The 17,905-nt window shown below is 35.0% G+C and overlaps 1 protein-coding gene across 1 annotated transcript in view; it reads left to right on the top strand.

Annotated features, from left to right (window-relative positions):
- celsr3 (cadherin, EGF LAG seven-pass G-type receptor 3) overlaps positions 1–17,905 on the top strand; it is a 63,536-nt gene that overhangs the window by 40,613 nt on the left and 5,018 nt on the right. The window contains exons 16-34 of the mRNA XM_073818755.1: positions 3,187–3,370; positions 3,454–3,555; positions 3,640–3,734; positions 4,770–4,979; positions 5,093–5,276; positions 6,714–6,863; positions 7,356–7,536; positions 7,648–7,815; positions 9,612–9,738; positions 9,969–10,175; positions 11,717–11,891; positions 11,971–12,083; positions 12,227–12,306; positions 13,586–13,712; positions 13,810–13,929; positions 14,072–14,169; positions 16,181–16,302; positions 16,437–16,610; positions 16,725–16,913. Coding sequence (XP_073674856.1) covers positions 3,187–3,370; positions 3,454–3,555; positions 3,640–3,734; positions 4,770–4,979; positions 5,093–5,276; positions 6,714–6,863; positions 7,356–7,536; positions 7,648–7,815; positions 9,612–9,738; positions 9,969–10,175; positions 11,717–11,891; positions 11,971–12,083; positions 12,227–12,306; positions 13,586–13,712; positions 13,810–13,929; positions 14,072–14,169; positions 16,181–16,302; positions 16,437–16,610; positions 16,725–16,913 — 2,806 coding nt within the window. The remainder of the gene's footprint in view (positions 1–3,186; positions 3,371–3,453; positions 3,556–3,639; positions 3,735–4,769; positions 4,980–5,092; positions 5,277–6,713; positions 6,864–7,355; positions 7,537–7,647; positions 7,816–9,611; positions 9,739–9,968; positions 10,176–11,716; positions 11,892–11,970; positions 12,084–12,226; positions 12,307–13,585; positions 13,713–13,809; positions 13,930–14,071; positions 14,170–16,180; positions 16,303–16,436; positions 16,611–16,724; positions 16,914–17,905) is intronic.

The following is a 17,905-nucleotide window of genomic DNA, read 5'->3' as shown; positions in this document are numbered from 1 at the left end:
GACATATCTCTGCTAGCTTGTAAAAAAACCGAGCCGCTCAGATTTCATTCCCCTGTGACGTTGAAAGCAGATCTTATTGTATCTTATTGATCTTATTTTGCCATGGCAAAAGTTTGAGAAAAACATGCAAGCTGTTCTGTCTTTGGCTTCACAGACGAGCACAAAACACTATTTAGAGTCCCAGCCTCAGAGGACACAAGAGAGCAATAGATTTATTGATTTATTTACTGTATATTACGCTGCTGACACACAGATCTAATATAAACATTCGATTTCTTTCCCAGCTGTTTACCTTCATGACATAACCAACTCATTTGTGTTTTTTAAAACAAACTTGTATTTTACAGTTTAAGCGCAATAAGACATAAAAGAGAACAGCCGCAAAACGCATGTATTCAGCGTGATAGACGTGATAATCAAAACCAAACAGATGTTTTTGGGCAGAATATCTGAGGTACGAACTGTAAAGGCACACCCCTGTTCTGGAAAAGGGGAGGCGAGAAGCAGCTCAGTTGCATTTAAAGAGGCATGCATGAAAACAGGGTGTTTCTGCTTTCACTCAAAGTGGGCATTTTCACAAAAAAAATGATCCATGGGGTATTTTGCACTACCATTTAAAAGTTTGGGATTGGGAAGATTTTTTGAAAAATTTCTCTTATTAGATTAAAACAGTAATATTATGAAATATTATTACAGTTTAAAACTGTTTTCTATTTTAATATATATTAAAAAACAGAATTTATTCCTGTGATGGCAAAGCTGCATTTTCAGCAGCCATTACTCCAGTCTTCAGTGTCACATGATCCTTTAGAAATCATTCTAATAAGTTGACTTGGTGCTTAAGAAACATTTCTTATTTTCAATGTCGAATCTGTATTTTAACTGTTTGTCTGCTGGTTTAGATACCTAAACCTTAACATAGGAGTTCCTGTAACATAAGACAAGGCAAGCACAAGTCTACTCTATACACCCCATAGAAACAGAGACATACTGTCTCAATGTCAGGATCTACACAGTCACAGTAAAAGCTGTTCCAACAACCAGGAGCTTCACAAACATGCAAAGTGTTATGCTCCTCAGAGAAAACTTCATGTTCCTGACCTTCTCAGAGTTTCAGGGGAGTAAAAAAAGACTTTCTCAGGAACATCCTGTGGTGAATCTACAATGCTTTTTTTTGCAGATAGAGCTTTTGAAACGCGCATTTTACATTTAAAGTAGGGATGGGCGATACCACTTATTTTGTTTTCGATACGATACCGATATTTTTAAGGCCAGTATCATCGATATCGATACCGATACGATACTTCTAAACTTAATTTTTTAATTATTACATTTATTAAATTAATAAGAGTAAAATATGTAATTATGCCCTTTTTTATAACCTTTTATACTTTATATTTGAAATGCATTTTAACATTTAATATGCAACTAATTAAATTTTATTTTCTACATGTGGTTAAAATATGTTTACTTTAGTGGTAACTACAAAACCTACAGTTGAAAATACTTGGTTTCATAAGGGGCTGCCAGTGACAGGCTGTTGCACACTTAAAATACAACATTTTTATTCTGCCAGTGTATAATTTATATTAACATTACTACAAAACATGATCAATGAACTTTAAGTGTTAATTTAAAGAAATGTAATTGCACTTGTGAAATGCAAATTATGTAAGCTTCAGTTTCAGTTTGTTTATTGAGAAATAGCTCAAACATTTTTTTTATTTTCTGTCCTCTGATAAGCATTGTACAGGGCTGTCGTTCCCAAAAGCATCAATGATTTCTTATGATACTTTTAGGAAACACAGCCCTGTTTGAATGCACTGTCTAAAGGGAGTGAATGCTCTCTGTGATTGATTGGTTCTGTCTTGCATCATTTGCGTGCGTTCAGATAAGTAGGAAAAGTGTTCTATCGTGAACAGTTATTCTCTAACATAGGTTATGCATCCAATTCAATGCACATTGTACTCCTGGCTTTTTGTTAAATGAACAAAATCACTGGTAAATAAAACACACCTTAGTATCGATATTTTCAATTTGAGTATCGATACTTTCGATACTCCCATCAGTATCGATATATCGATACTTTAGGATCGATATGCACATCCCTAATTTAAAGTAATAGTTCACCCAAAAATGAAAATTCTGGTATTATTTGTTCATCTTCAGAACTCAAATTAAAGATATTTTTGTGGACATCTGAGAGCATTTTGACCCTGCATAGACAGAAACAGCCATGTTCAAGGTCCAGAAAGGTAGTAAGGACATTGCTAAAATAGTCCATGTGACATTATTGGTTCAACCTTAATTTTATGAAGCTACGAGAATTTTTTTACGCACAAAAAACAAAACAGAAATAATGACTTTTTGAACGGCTGTCAAAGAAAAATTGTTAAATGAAGTCGTTATTTTTGTTTTCTTTGTGCACAAATAGTATTCTTTATAAAATCATGTACCATTTTAATGATGTCTTTAACTACCTTTCTGGGCCTTGAACACAGTAGTTGTGTTGCTGTTTACGCAGGGTCTGAAAGCTCTTGGATTTTATCAAAAATCTCTTAATTTGTGTTCGGAAGATTGTCAAAGGTTTTAGGGGTTTGAAACGACATGAGGGTGAGTAATTAATGCCAGAATTGTCATTTTTTGGGTGAAGTGTCCTGTTAATAGGCACATATCCAGCTTTATTATATTTGCAGTTTTGTTACTCAGCAGTTTTCCTGTATGCAGTATTCACAAACATGCATTTTGCTAGTATTTACAGATAATGCCTTCCAGTTTTATTCTTTATACTCAAAAACAAACATGTTCTTTTGATTTCAGTGCTATTTTTATCAGTGAATGCCGACATGTTCACATATAAATGTACGTACAGTATAGCTGGTCTGGGAAGTGTTAATTGGTTTGAGTGTGTTTCTCTTTAAGTGTAATTAAAAGATTAGAGAAGTGAGTTCCTCACTCTGGGGTGCTATAATAAAGCTTTACTCACCCTCACACTGTACATCAGGCTCTTCATTATCCGTATATTACACTCCGATCCCAATGGAAAACAAGAACACACACAGTCTTATCAGGCTTTTGAAATATACGAAGGAATTTTGTTAATTATTCTAGCTCTTATGTTATAATCACCATGCTTTGTGATTTTTATCAGCTTGTGTTGTAAATGCTTGTGTTTGTGTGTGTCAGGAGTTTCATTACCGACGGCGGGGCAGTGACGTCTGTCTGCCATGTGATTGCTACCCAGTGGGCTCCTTCTCAAGGTCATGTGACCCTGAGAGCGGCCAGTGCCAGTGCCGACCCGGCGTGATTGGAAGACAGTGTAACATGTGCGATAATCCATTTGCTGAGGTCGCACAAACAGGCTGTGAAGGTAAATACTGTCCTCATCCGTCCGTCCATTAATCCCTTGTTCTCTCCATAGTTGTTAATCAATTCTTCACCCGCTTTTCTTAGTAATCTATGATGGTTGTCCGAAGACGATAACATCAGCAATCTGGTGGCCTAGAACAAAGTTCAACCTGCCTGCTGCTGTCCCCTGTCCCAAAGGATCAGTAGGTGAGTGTGTGTGTATTCACACCTGCGTATTTTTTGTTCCTTTTTTTGGCATATAAATACATTAAATTCAAATCTTTCTTGAAGGAACTGCGATTCGGCACTGTGATGGAGAGAGAGGATGGCTTGACCCTGATCTGTACAACTGCACCTCTCCTCCTTTTGTGGAGCTAAACACAGCCGTGAGAAACTATACCTCAATATATACTATCCATTTACTATAATGAGGCCTGTTTCATTCTTTTAAAAAATGTATTTATTTATTTATTTTTTTGCAGAAACAATTTATGGGTTACTACATTAAAGATTTTGTAGTGATGTTAAGATTCTATATAACTGACAAAATTTATTTTCATGGCTAATATTCAATACTGACCAATATTTATTTTACTGACCTGATATTTATTTTAATAGAGCACGTAAATCTGAAAGGATTCTTAGGATTCGGCCCTTTTAATTTAAAATGTAATAATTATATTTATTATCAATATTTATAACAGTTGAGTATTTTTTAGGATTCTTTGATGAATAGAAAGATCCAAAGATCAGCATTTTTCTGAAATAAAAAGCTTTTGTAACATTTTACACTATACCATTCAAAAGCTTGGGTAAAAAAAGTATATAAATTGATACTTTTATTTGGCAAGGATGCTTTAAACTGCTCAAAAGTTATGAAAAATACATTTATAATGTTACAAAAGATTTCTATTTCAGATAAATGCTGTTCTTCTGGATTTTCTATTCATCAAAGAAACCTGAAAAAATTCTACTCAGCTGTTTTCAACATAATAATAAAAAAAAAGTTTTTTGAGCAGCAAATCAGAATATTACAATGATTTCTGAAGGATCATGTGACTGGAGTAACGATGCTAAAAATTCAGCTTTGAAATCACAGGAATAAATTACATTTTAAAATATATTCAAATAGAAAACAGTTATTTTAAATAGTAAAAATATTTCAGAATTGTACTGTTCTTGCTGTATTTTGAATCAAGTAAATGCAGGCTTTGGTGAGCAGAAGAGACTTCTTTAAAAAACATAAATCTTACCGTTCAGAACTACAAACTGCCTAATCATCAAAAATGAACTGAATACACATAGCTCATGTCAACACGTGTGAAACAGGCCTAAAATCCAGAACTTTCACACAATATTGGAGCTGCTTGTCTATATTACATAACCATTTTTTAAATGTGTGTGTGTGTGTGTGTGTGTAGCTGGAGGCGTTAGAGAGAAATGAGACAGAACTCAGCACCATCATTGAGAAAAAACTGGCCCATCAGCTTCGTGATGTCACAGAGGCAACAACCCGTCTCTATGGCAATGACCTTCAGATAGCCGAGCGGCTGCTGTCTCGCCTCCTGACCTTTGAGAGCCTCCAGTCAGGCTTCGGTTTGACAGCTACTCAGGATGCACATTTTAATGAGGTGTGCATTACCTCAGGGAACCGACCAAGAGCTGGAAATTTGACATTAAAATTTTATTGGGCTTGACAAGACTAGTTGATTAACGTCTTACTTTGTTCTGTCTCTCTCTGCAGAATCTGTTGCGAGGCTGTAGTGTTTTGTTGGGTCCGGGCAGTGCTGCCTTGTGGAGGGGTCAAACTTCAGGTCAGACTGGAGCAGCGGGATTGGCCGATCTGTTGGAGCAGTACACCCGTATACTAGCCCAGAACATGAAACAGACCTACCTCAATCCTGTGGCACTCGTCGCTCCAAACATTGGTAAGCATCAATACACAACAAAAGAAATAATTACTTTCATTCAGCAAAGAAGCATTCAATAGATTTTTACATAATTACAAAAAATCTATTTTAAATAAATGCTGTTCTTTTGACTTACTATTTATCAAAGAAAATACAGATCGAAATAGAAAGTGTTACTTATGCATATTATGGTGAGTTTTGATGGAATGAAAAGAGCAATGTCAATTTCAAATTAACTTGACCGACCTTTGAAAATTGATTTCAGATAAAATGTTTTTCATTGCAACCGTCTTTGAAGAATTTCTGTTGGTTTATTTATATTTTGTTCATGAAGGATATTTAAATATCAATCCTCACTTTAAACAAATCCTAGTAAATTATGTATTTAATTTAATCAATTAATAATTTGTCTTTTTTTTTTTTTTTTTTTACTGTGATGGGCATAATACTTATTAAAAGCTTAATTCACTTCCAGAATTAAAATGTCCTGATAATTTACTCACTCCAGTGTCATCCAAGATGTTCATGTCTTTCTTTCTTTAGTCAAAAAGAAATTAAGGTTTTGAATGAAAACATTCCAGGATTTTTCTCCATATAGTGGACTTCAATGGGAACCAACGAGTTGAATGTCCAAATTGCAGTTTCAATGCAGCTTAAAAGGACGATTCCAGCCGAGGAATAAGAGTCTTATCCAGCGAAATGATTGTCCTTTTCTAAAAAAAAAAAAACAACGTTGTCGGACGATTTTAAGGTTCGTCCTACTCGACCTTTTTGAACTGAAGTACACACTCGTGACCTTTCCAACATCATTACATAATGTGTGAAGACGCGCATATGAGCATTTTTTTTAAGAAAATGACAGATCCTTTTGCTAGATAACACCTTTTTTCCTCGGTTGGGATCGTATAGTGTACTTTAAAGCTGCACTGAAACTGCAACTTGGACCTTCAACCCGTTGATCCCCATTGAAGTCCACTATGTGGATAAAAATCCTGGAATGTTTTTCTTCAGAAACCTTAATTTCATTTCAACTGAAGAAAAAAGCATGAGTATCTTGGATTACATGGAGGTGAGTAAATTATCAGGAAATTTTAGTTTAGGAGTAAACTAATCCTTTATTAATTATATTGCTTATAATATGTTTTATATGTTTTTTATATCTAAAATAATTTGTGGCGTATTAAGTCACTTCAATCCAGTAAATATTCAATTTTGTATGTGATAAGCCTAGCACTTCCACTCTGGAGGAGAGAGCGTCTTATTCAGCTGATGGAGAGAAAAAGTAAATATTGGAAATAATCTCTCATGTGCAGTGTGAGGTGAAGTTGAGATAGATCAATGTGAGACTAACACCTGCAGTGTGTACCTCCGGTAGTATCAACAGAAAAGCTGCAGAAAGCAGATCTATTAAAAGTATCCTGTGGTTCTCACAGTGTTTGTGTTTCTGTTTTGCAGTCATGACCCTGGATCGAGTTGACAACCACACTCATGTGCGGCGAAAGTTTCCACGGTACCACAGTACTCTGTTCCGAGGTCAATCGCTTTGGGATGCTCACACACATGTTGTGCTGCCCCCTACTGCACTAGTGCCACAGCGCAACATCTGTAAGTCCACTTACAATGAAGTGTTAGTTCAGGCAAAAATCATTAATTACTCACCCTTATGTCATTCCAAACCAATTTTCAGAACACAAATTAAAATAATTTAGATGAAATCCGAGAGCTTTCAGACCCTGCATACAGGGTAGACAGCAACGCGAGGACATTGTTAAAATAGTCCATGTGACATCAGTGGTTCAACCGTAATTTAATGAAGCTGCAAGAATACTTTTTGTATTGTATTTTTGTATTGTAAATAACAACTTTATTCAACAATTTCCTCTCTTCCTACCTTTCTGGGTCTTGAACGTTGACATTGCTGTCTATGCAGGGTCAGAAAGCTCTCGAATTTCATCTAAAATATCTTTATTTGTCTTCCAAAGATGAACGAAGGTCTTACGGGTTTGAAACAACATGAGAATGAATAATTAATAACAGAATTTGAATTTTAGTGTAAACTGCCTCTTTTAAAGCATTGAGCAATAAATCTATGTTTAGTTTCAGCTCCATCTCCTGCTGGGCCTGTGAACCTGTTGGCCAATCAGACAGTAGAAGCAACAGCAGCGCGGCGTTCTTTGTCACTGCAAGAGGCACCGGTGTCTATTGTCATCCTCCTCATTTATCGAAGCCTAGGGGCTGCACTTCCCCCTAAATACCACACAGACCGTCGCGGCGTTAGGTGAGAAAGTGTTTAATTAATGATAAACAAACACGGTTCACTTGAGAGTCTAACAGTCTGTGTATATGTGAGAGCGATTGTCTTTCTAACAATGTGTACGCATCTCTGCAGGTTACCCAGACACCCTGTGTTGAACTCGCCTGTAGTGAGTGTTTCTGTGTACAATAATCAGACATTCATAGAGGGGTTTTTGGACACTCCGGTCCAGCTGGAGTTTCGTCTTCTGGAGACCAGCAATCGCAGCAAACCACTGTGTGTGCAGTGGAATCACAGCAGCCCGTAAGTCTGTGTTCACATTCTTTATTTACTCAATTTCATGTTTCAAGGACAAACAAAACCTCGATTAAAGGGCTAGTTCACCCAAAAATGAAAATTTTGTCATTACAGTGAGGGAAATTATTTGATCCCCTGTTGATTTTGTATGTTTGCCCACTGACTGGGAAATAATTAGTCTATAATTTTAATGGTAGGTTTATTTGAACAGTGAGAGACAGAATAACAATATCCAGAAAAACGCATTTTAAAAAAGCTATAAATTGATTTGCATTTTAATGAGTGAAATAAGCATTTGATCCCCTATCAATCAGCAATATTTCTGGCTCCCAGGTGTCTTTTATACAGGTCACGAGCTGTTAAAAGGAGTGCTCCTAATCTCAGCTTGTTACCTGTATAAAAGACACCTGTCCACAGAATCAATCAATCAGATTCCATAGTCATAGTCAAGACCAAAGAGCTGTCCAAGGATGTCAGGGACAAGACTGTAGACCTACACAAGGCTGGAATGGGCTACAAGACTATCGCCAAGCAGCTTGGTGAGAAGGTGACAACAGGTTGTGCGATTATTCGCAAATGGAAGAAACACAAAATAACTGTCAATCTCCCTCAGTCTGGGGCTCCATGCTAGACTTACCTCGTGGAGTTTCAATAATCATGAGAATGGTGAGGAATCAGCCCAGAACTACATGGGAGGATCTTGTCAATGATCTCAAGGCAGCTGGGACCATAGTCACTAACTCAACTCGCTGTGTTTGGAGGAGCAGAAATGCTGCCTATGACCCCAAGAACACCATCCCCACTGTCAAACTTGGAGGTGGAAACATTATACTTTTGGGGTGTTTTTCTGCTAAGGGGACAGGACAACTACACCGCAGACGATGGACAGGGCCATGTATCTTGTCAAATCTTGGGTGAGAACCCCTTTCCCTCAGCCAGGGGATTGAAAATGGGTAATGTTTGGGTATTCCAGCATGACAATGACCCAAAACACACGGCCAAGGCAACAAAGGAGTGGCTCAAAAAGAATCACATTATGGTACTGGAGTGACCTAGCCAGTCTCCAGACCTTAATCCCATAGAAAATCTGTGGAGGAAGCTGAAGGTTTGAGTTGCCAAACGTCAGCCTGGAAACCTTAATGACTCGGAGAGGATCTGCAAAGAGAAGTGGGACAAGAAACGTCTGACCTCTGTGATTGCCAACAAGGGTTTTGCCACCAAGTACTAAGTCATGTTTTGCGAAGGGGTCAAATACGTATTTCACTCATTAAAATGCAAATTAATATAAAACTTTTTTAAAATGCATTTTTCTGGATTTTTTGTTGTTATTATGTCTCTCACTGTTAAAAAAAACCTACCATTAAAATTATAGACTGATCATTTCTTTGTCAGTGGGCAAACATACAAAATCAGCAGGGCATCCATCACTGTACTTACCCTCATGTCATTCCAAAACTGTAAGACCTTCATTCATCTTTTGAACATAAATTAAGATATTTTTGATGAAATCCAAGAGCTTTCTGACCCTGCATAAACAGCAACACAACTGACACATTCAAGGCTCAGAAAGGTAGTAAGGACATTGTTAAAATAGTCCATGTGACATCAGTGGTTCAACCATAATTTTATGATGCTACTAGAAAAAAATTTGTGAGCAAAGAACTAACGAATAAATTAACGAATTTATTCAACAGTTTCTTCTCTTCTGTGTCAATTATTTTACAAATACGCCAAATCTTTGAACAGTAGTCTATTTTCCTGTTGTAAGGAATAACTGGTAAATACTCTGAATGTGTGTTCAGTGTTTCAGGAGGAGGCTGCTGGACTGTGAGGGACTGTAGTGTGGTCTATAGGAACACATCACATGTTCGCTGTCAGTGCCACAGACTGGGAACGTTTGGAGTCCTAATGGACAGCTCACAGAGAGAGGTAATGCACATGCGCATACACACTTTAAGAACAAAGAACGATCAAGGCCACATAATTGAAAAGCTATTCTTTACAAAAAATACTCCACATTTTTTCCACATTTTCCAAGAATGTAATACTACATAGCAACAGGATGTTCCATAGTGATATCTCCTTCAGCACAAGCACTGTTGCTGATGTCTTTTCTCTCTCTCTCTCTCTCTCTCTCTCTCTCTCTGTTTGCTAAGCAGCAGTTAGAGGGTGACCTGGAGACCCTCGCCATAGTAACGTACTCCTCGCTCTCAGTTTCCATGGCGGCGTTGTTGCTAACAGTGGTTGTTTTATCGTGCCTGAGGGGACTGAAATCAAACACACGCAGCATTCATTCCAACATGGCTGCCGCTACTCTCCTCTCCCACCTCACATACCTGCTGGGCATCAACCAGACGGAACAACAGGTCAGAAAAGAGAGATGTCTGTGTGTCTGAATCTAAATGTGGGTAAGCGAGACAGACAAAGAAAGTTGGGTGGGCTCAAAGACAGAAACACTGTAGCAGACAAACACAATCTGTGGAGTCTCCTTTGAGTCCAGAATATAATATTTAGATACAGTACATACATAATAAATAAATAGGCATTAAATTGATCAAAAGTAACATAAAAATAAATTCATAATTTAGTATAAATTTCTATTTCAAGTAAATTCTGTTGTTTTGAACCCTCTGTTTATTAAGAATACTGATACAATACAACGTTGATTCAAACAATATAAATCAAAAGTCACAAATCTGTAAAAAATTAAACGTATACAGTAAAATATAAAATACAGAATATATTTTACATTTAAATATTTATAATTCAATATAGTAATATCGCAATAATATAAAAAAGTACATTTTACATATACACTACCAGTCAGTTTTCGAACAGTAAAATTTGTAATGTTTTTCAAAGTCATGATGCTAAAAATTCAGCTTTGAAATCACAGGAATAAATTGTTCAGTTTTCAGAAACAAAATTGTACAGTTTTTGCTGAATTTTGGATCAAATACATTTAGACTTCTTTAAAAAACATGAAAAATCTTACTGTTCAAAAACTTTTGACTGGTAGTGTATGTGGTAAAAAAAACTTGATCATATGATAAATTAATAATTTTTCTTTCTTTTAAAATATCAAGATCCTACAGCTTAGAAATAAAATTAAAAAAAAATCCCAGATTTTTAAAGTAGTTTTATAGGTTTGGAGATCACTTCATATTTGAAAGCTTTTAAAAAGGCGATTGTAACAGCAGGTATTAAAGATCATGAATAGTTCAGTAGAAAGCGAGCTGATTGTCAGGATAAAGCACTAGACAGCTCGAATATGATTTGTCATTCAGAAACTGGCATTTCAGCCATTAGCGCACTATGGTACAAAAAGCACTTACACCACACAGTGAGCTGGGAACCAGACGTTATTAAACACTTTTCTTGACACAGACGCTCTCTCTGTATCTCTCTCGTCCCTCAGACAGACACTCACACATTCGTTCTCTTTCTAAAGCAGGTTAACACCATTTTAACAGACATTATTCTCAGGAGTGCAAACCACTCACACTAAAAGCCTGTTACTGCTGAGTTCATTAATTTCAACTGCCGGACTGGGATGTGGGTGTGTATGTGATAGAGTATGTGTTCATTCATAATTCATCTTCTCTCTCAAACATTGACTTTGCTTGCGTTTATTGATTTTAGACCTTTAGATTCTCTTTTTTCGGACATGAACTGCAGAGACCATTTAGGAAATGGTGGGAATAAAATTTGAGCTGGGAACTCGCAACACCCTACTGAGCACCACATCTCAATAAGTCAGAACACGTGCAAACCACTAAGCCACAGTGTTTTTTTTTTTTCATTTTTAATACAACTTTTGAAGTCCCTTGATGTGTATGCATACCTGCGATATGCTGTTTTTGTCTTTTCTGTTGTCTAATTGGGTCATTCTCTCTGATTGGTGCAGTTCCTGTGCACGGTGGTTGCGATTCTGCTGCATTACTTCTTTATGTCAGCATTTGCTTGGCTCTTTGTGGAAGCTCTTCATATTTACCGTATGCAAACAGAAGCAAGAAACATCAACTATGGAGCCATGAGATTCTACTATGCTATTGGCTGGGGAGTCCCTGCTATCATTACAGGTATGTACACACACACACACACACACACATATGTGTGCTTTCATGCAGATATGGTCTGTAATGTATATGTGTGCTGCAGGGCTGGCAGTTGGGTTGGATCCAGAAGGGTATGGCAACCCAGATTTCTGCTGGATATCCATGTACGATAAGCTCATGTGGAGTTTTGCGGGACCAGTGAGCGTCGTCGTTCTGGTATTGTGCTCTTGAGTCTGTTTATGTGTTGTTTGTGCCATTTAAAGATTTTTTATATGTCTTTGTAATTGTCTTTCTGTGTTTTGAATGTATTTAGGACTGTAATGATGGTCTAAATTGGCAACTCTCTCTTTGTTTTACAGATGAATGGTGGGATGTTTTTGATGGTCCTGCGTATGACGTGTAACCCCACTCAGAAGGAGATAAAGAAGCTGCCAGTTATGTAAGTACAATATGCATTTGTTCAGGAACATCCAATATGGAAAAAAGAACTTCATTATCATGAATATTATTTAACAATATAAAATGAAAATGAAACTTTTGTCATCATATACTCACCTGAATTTGTTTCATATACTAAAAAGAAAATTAAATATTTTAAAACCACAGTGAGCATTTTTTCTTTACACTCCAACCAAAAACAAATTATTTTATATTATGTTATTATAATGTTTTAACAATACTACTATATTATATTACCAGTCAAAAGTTTTAGAACAGTAAGATTTTTAATGTTTTTAAAGAAGTCTCTTCTGCTCACCAAGCATGTATTTATTTGATCCAAAATACAGAAAAAGCAGTAAAGTTTGGAAATATTATTACTGTTTAAAATAACTTTTGTTTTCTATTTGAATTTTAAAATGTAATTTATTCCTGTGATTTCAAAGCTGAATTTTTAGCATCATTACTTCAGTCACATGATCCTTCAGAAATTATACTAATATTCTGATTTGCTGCTTAAAAAACATTTATTATTGTTGAAAACAGCTGAGTAGATTTTTTTTTCAGGTTTCTTTGATGAATAGAAAGTTCAGAAAAACAGCATTTATCTGAAATGGAAATCTTTTGTAACATTATAAATGTCTTTATCACTTTTGAACAATTTAAAGCATCCTTGATAAATAAAATTAATTTCTATAATTTCTTAACCCCCCCCCCCCAAAAAAAATAAAAAAAATAAAAAATACTGACTCCGTGATCTTGAATGGTATAGTGTATAATGTTACAAAAGCTTTTTATTTCAGATAAATGCTGATCTTTAGATCTTTCTATCCATCAAGGAATCATGAAAATAAATAAATGTTTATTGAACACCAAATCAGCATATTAGAGTGATTTCTGAAGGATCATGTGACACTGAAAACTCAGCTTTGATCACAGGAATAAATTACATTTTAAAATATATTTAAATAGAAAGCAGCTATTTTAAATAGCAAAAATAATTCACAATATTACTGCCTTTGCTGTATTTCAGATCAAATAAATGCAGTGTTCAAAATCTCACTGTTCAGAAACTTTTGACTGGTAGTGTATTATGTTATTACTGATCTTTATTTATTTATTTTTTAATTGTCGAAGTTATAATGGTTATAATGGTGCTGTGGTTATAATGTTTTTACAGCTGCAATTCATGAGTGTCAAATTTTCTGCACCGAATTTATGATCATCTCTTTATTAGATATTAATTCCTTTTAATCTATCTTTCTCTTTTCATCTCCTAGTTCTACTATCCGCAGTGCCTTCCTCCTATTATTATTGAGTACATGTGTTTGGCTGTTTGGTCTTATGGCTGTTAATAACAGTGTCCTGGCATTCCACTACCTGTTCATTGTCCTCTGTTGCGTACAGGTAAGTGCGCACTGGCTCTTACAGTTTTTTACATGTACACTTAAATAATTGAGTTCTATATAGTGTTGTGTAATGTTCTCCTATTCTCCTGTTTCAGGGATTGGCTGTACTGTTGGTTTTTACTATCCTGAACTCTGAGGTGCAGGAGGCCTATAAACTTGCCTGTCTGGGCAAGAAAAGCCCCAGTGAAGAACCTCCCAGACCTCCACAGATTACAGTTAGTGAACACAAACATACATATTATCATATGACCCTCACCACATGCACAGTTGTACACACACATCTTTAACACAAACCCATATTTGACTTCATGGAGTGAAAATAAGCATGCGGATTTGTAACCTGCTGTATGTGTGCAGGGCCAAAACCCATACAACAGCGCCTCCCTGCTGGAGCAAAGCGGATTACACCGAATCACACTCGGAACTTCAACCATCTCATCAGTCAGCAGTGCCAGGTCTGTCAACATGTCAACACATCAAAATTGTTTAAATAAATTATACCTTAAAGTAAATACACTAAATTAAAGAAGCGTCATGAAATAAAAGTAGAATATTATCAAATTATCAAAATCAAGGTTTGATAAACAATGAACATTTTTTTTTGCTATAATTCATGTAAGTTTAATTAATTAAATTTTGCAGCTGTAAACTATTTACTCAAATTCTTAGACTTTTTTTTTTATAAATGTTTTTATTCATCAAGGGTGTATTTACATTGATCAATTGATAAAAAGTGGCAGTAAAGACTGTCACATTATTTTTAAAAATCTGGTTCAAATAAATGCTGTTTTTACACACCAAAGTAAATGTCTGTAAGCAAAAATTAGCATGTTAGAAAGATTTTTGTGACAATAAACACTGAAGTAATGGCTCCTGAAAATTTAGCTTTGCCATCAAAATAATAAAACACATTTTCAAATATAATTAAATGGAAAACTCTGGAAGCCTGTTTCCACCACTGAATAAAAAATAGCTCACAATTCAGACTTTTTTTGTCAGATGTAAACTTTTTTTTTTTCAGAATTGCATGATATAAATTCACAGTTTAGATTTTTTTTCAGAATTGCATATTATAAACTCTCAGTTGTGCGTTACAAAGTCAATATTGTGTGATATACACTCTAAATTCTAAGAAATAAAGTTGCTGTTTTGAGAAATTAATTTCAGAAATGTGAGAAAATGATTTTTTTCTCAGAATTGCGTGTTTATTCTCAAAATAAACTCTCAGAGCTGTGCGTTTTTTTTCTCAGAATTTGCAATAAAAAAGTCAGAATTATCTTGCAATTGTGAGTTTATATCACACAAAACTAAGAATCGATATTTTTGTCTCACAATTCTGACAATTTTTCTTAGAATTTTGATATATAAATTCACGATTGTGACTTATAAAGTGCAGTTCTGAGGTGGGAAAAAGATTGATATGCTTAAAATATATTCAAATAAAAAACTCTGAAAGCCTGTTTCCACCACTAAATAATTTTTTTTATAAAGGTAATTGCAACTTTTTATCACACAATTCAGACATTTTCTCGCGATTGCGAGTTTAGTTCAGAATTTAGTCCTACAAACGTGCAATTCTTGACTTTTTTCAGAATTGTGTGATAAAAACTTGCATTTATACTCGCTATTCTGAGAAATAAAGTTGCAGCTCTGAGAAATGAAATCAGAATTGCTAAAAAAAACTTTTTTCTCAGAATTGTACTTTTATTCTCAGAATAAACTCAGAATTGTCTCAGAATTTGTCAAAAAAAAGTCAGAATTGGGAGTTTTTATCTCACAATTGTGATTTTATATCACGCAAAACTGAGAATTTACTTTTTTCCTTACAATTCGGACTATTTTTCTCAGAAATGAGAAATATAAACTCACAAAAGTGAGTTATAAAGTCCATTTCTGATGGGGGAAAAAGACTATGTTCTCAGAATTGAAAATTTATATCACACAATTCTGACTTAATAACTTGCATTTACGATTTTAAATCATGCAATTCTGAGAAAAAAATAAAATTGTGAGCTTATATCTCACAATTCTGACTAAATAACACAATTTAAAGTTAATATCATGCAATTTAGAGAAAAAAAGTCAGAATTGCAAGATGTAAACTTGTAATAACCTTTTTTTATATTTTTTATTCAGTGGCAGAAATGGTCTTCCATAGAAAACAAATTGTTACATAAATTGTAATAATATTTCAAAATATTACTGTATTTTTGTTCAAATAAATGCAGTCTTGGTGAGTATAAGAGACTTCTTTCAAAAACCTAAAAAAAGACCCCCTACTTTTGAACAGTGTATTTTATAATAAAACAAATGCAAAATAAATGAAGAACATTTTTTATTTTAATATTGTATATTGTACTAATTTGTATGCTGGGCTCTGACAACAGATTTTTGTTGACTACCTACTATATGTATCTGTATGTAGCAAACTGAAAGCCTGAAATTTGGCGTACATGTTTTTCTCAGGGAGAATCTCTTGGCACGGCAGACTCTAGAACACACTCTCGGTCACACAGGGGCCACTGACCTGGATGTGGCAATGTTTCACCGCAACGGAGGTACACTAACACAAAATAACCTGCATGCATGTACGTATTCACACTTGCACACACTCCTTTGACTGCTTGCTAGTCATTCTTGTAAAATTGTAGTGTTTGTGACCATGTCTTTTCAGAATTAGTGTCATTCAGTTTATCTATTCTTCTATCTGTCTGTCTATCAGGTGAGGACTCAGACTCAGATTCTGATCTCTCACTGGAAGAGGAGCGGAGTTTGTCCATCCCATCATCAGAGAGCGAGGACAATGTGCGCCTGCGCGGACGCATTCAGCGGCGCTTTAAGCGGACCGGTCACAGCGAACGTTTACTCACAGAGCCCAGCCACAACGGTGCAAAAGGTATTAATATTATTGTTGTAGTTATCTATATCACTGGTGCTGAAGCCTAAGGAGTGCCGAAACTTTAGTTTTGTGATACCCAACTGTTAGTGTATGGAACTGTTTATGTGTCAGATCTGGATGGCAATGACCTGCTCTCCTATTGGCCAGCGCTGGAAGGCTGCGAGGCGCACTCACTGCAGAAATGGGGCTCAGAGCGCCGCCTAGGGGGCGACTACAGCAAGGACGCAGCTAATAACAACCAGACCGATGCAGCGCTGACCAGCGGAGATGAGAATGGACTCACACACAGACACCGCAAGGGTGAAGCACACATGCATTTAACATATTATCCAACATTATGATATTTAATTGTGTATGCTTATTCCTTCGGTTTTTGCATTTAGATGACTTCTGCCATCTAAAAATTCTGTCCTTAATTACTCATCGTCATGTCATTCCAAACCCGTAAGACCTTCGTTCATCTTTCAGAACACAAATTAAGATATTTTTGATGAAATCCGAGAGCTTTCTGACCCTGCACAGACAGCAGCATATATTATATTACAGTTAAAACCACTGATATCACATGGACAATTTTTTTGATGTTCTTACTACCTTTCTGGGTCTTGAACATGGTAGTACCATTGCTAATAATGCAGCTCTTGGATTTCATCAAAAAATATCTTAATTAGTGTTCTGAAGATGAACAAAGGTCTTACAGATTTCTAATTTTCATTAGTTTAACTTGATGTACTAAAATAACTTAAACTGCAATAAATATTAATAAAACTATGCTGACATGTTTAAAAAAAAAATACACAACACAATTACTAAAACTTTAAAAGTAAAATAAAACAGGAAATATAAAAATAAAAACTGATTCCAAATATTAATAAAAGCTATAACAGTGATACTAAAATAAGTGATTAATGATAATAAAATAACACTGTCCGATATATATATATATATATATATATATATATATATATATATATATATATATATATATATATATATATATAATTTATTTATTTTTAATAGACTTATTTCCCTATTTTTATTTTTAGATTACCTTTCCATCATTTAACACTTAAAAGTTAAAAATGTAAATTTAATAACACTTTTTAAATGTAAATTGTTGCAAATATCAACATATATTTGTCATACTGTAAATTCACATAAATTCACTTTGTAGCATTTAAAATGATAGATTTTTGGCTTTTAGTGTTTTACAGTATTATATATATATATATATATATATATATATATATATATATATATATAATATTATATTTATAAATTATCTATAAAAC

The sequence above is a fragment of the Garra rufa genome, chromosome 15, assembly GCF_049309525.1.
Source record: "Garra rufa chromosome 15, GarRuf1.0, whole genome shotgun sequence".
In the NCBI taxonomy this organism is placed as follows: domain Eukaryota; kingdom Metazoa; phylum Chordata; class Actinopteri; order Cypriniformes; family Cyprinidae; genus Garra; species Garra rufa.
Note: the sequence above shows the minus strand (reverse complement) of the source record. Positions and strands in the feature narration are given on the sequence as shown.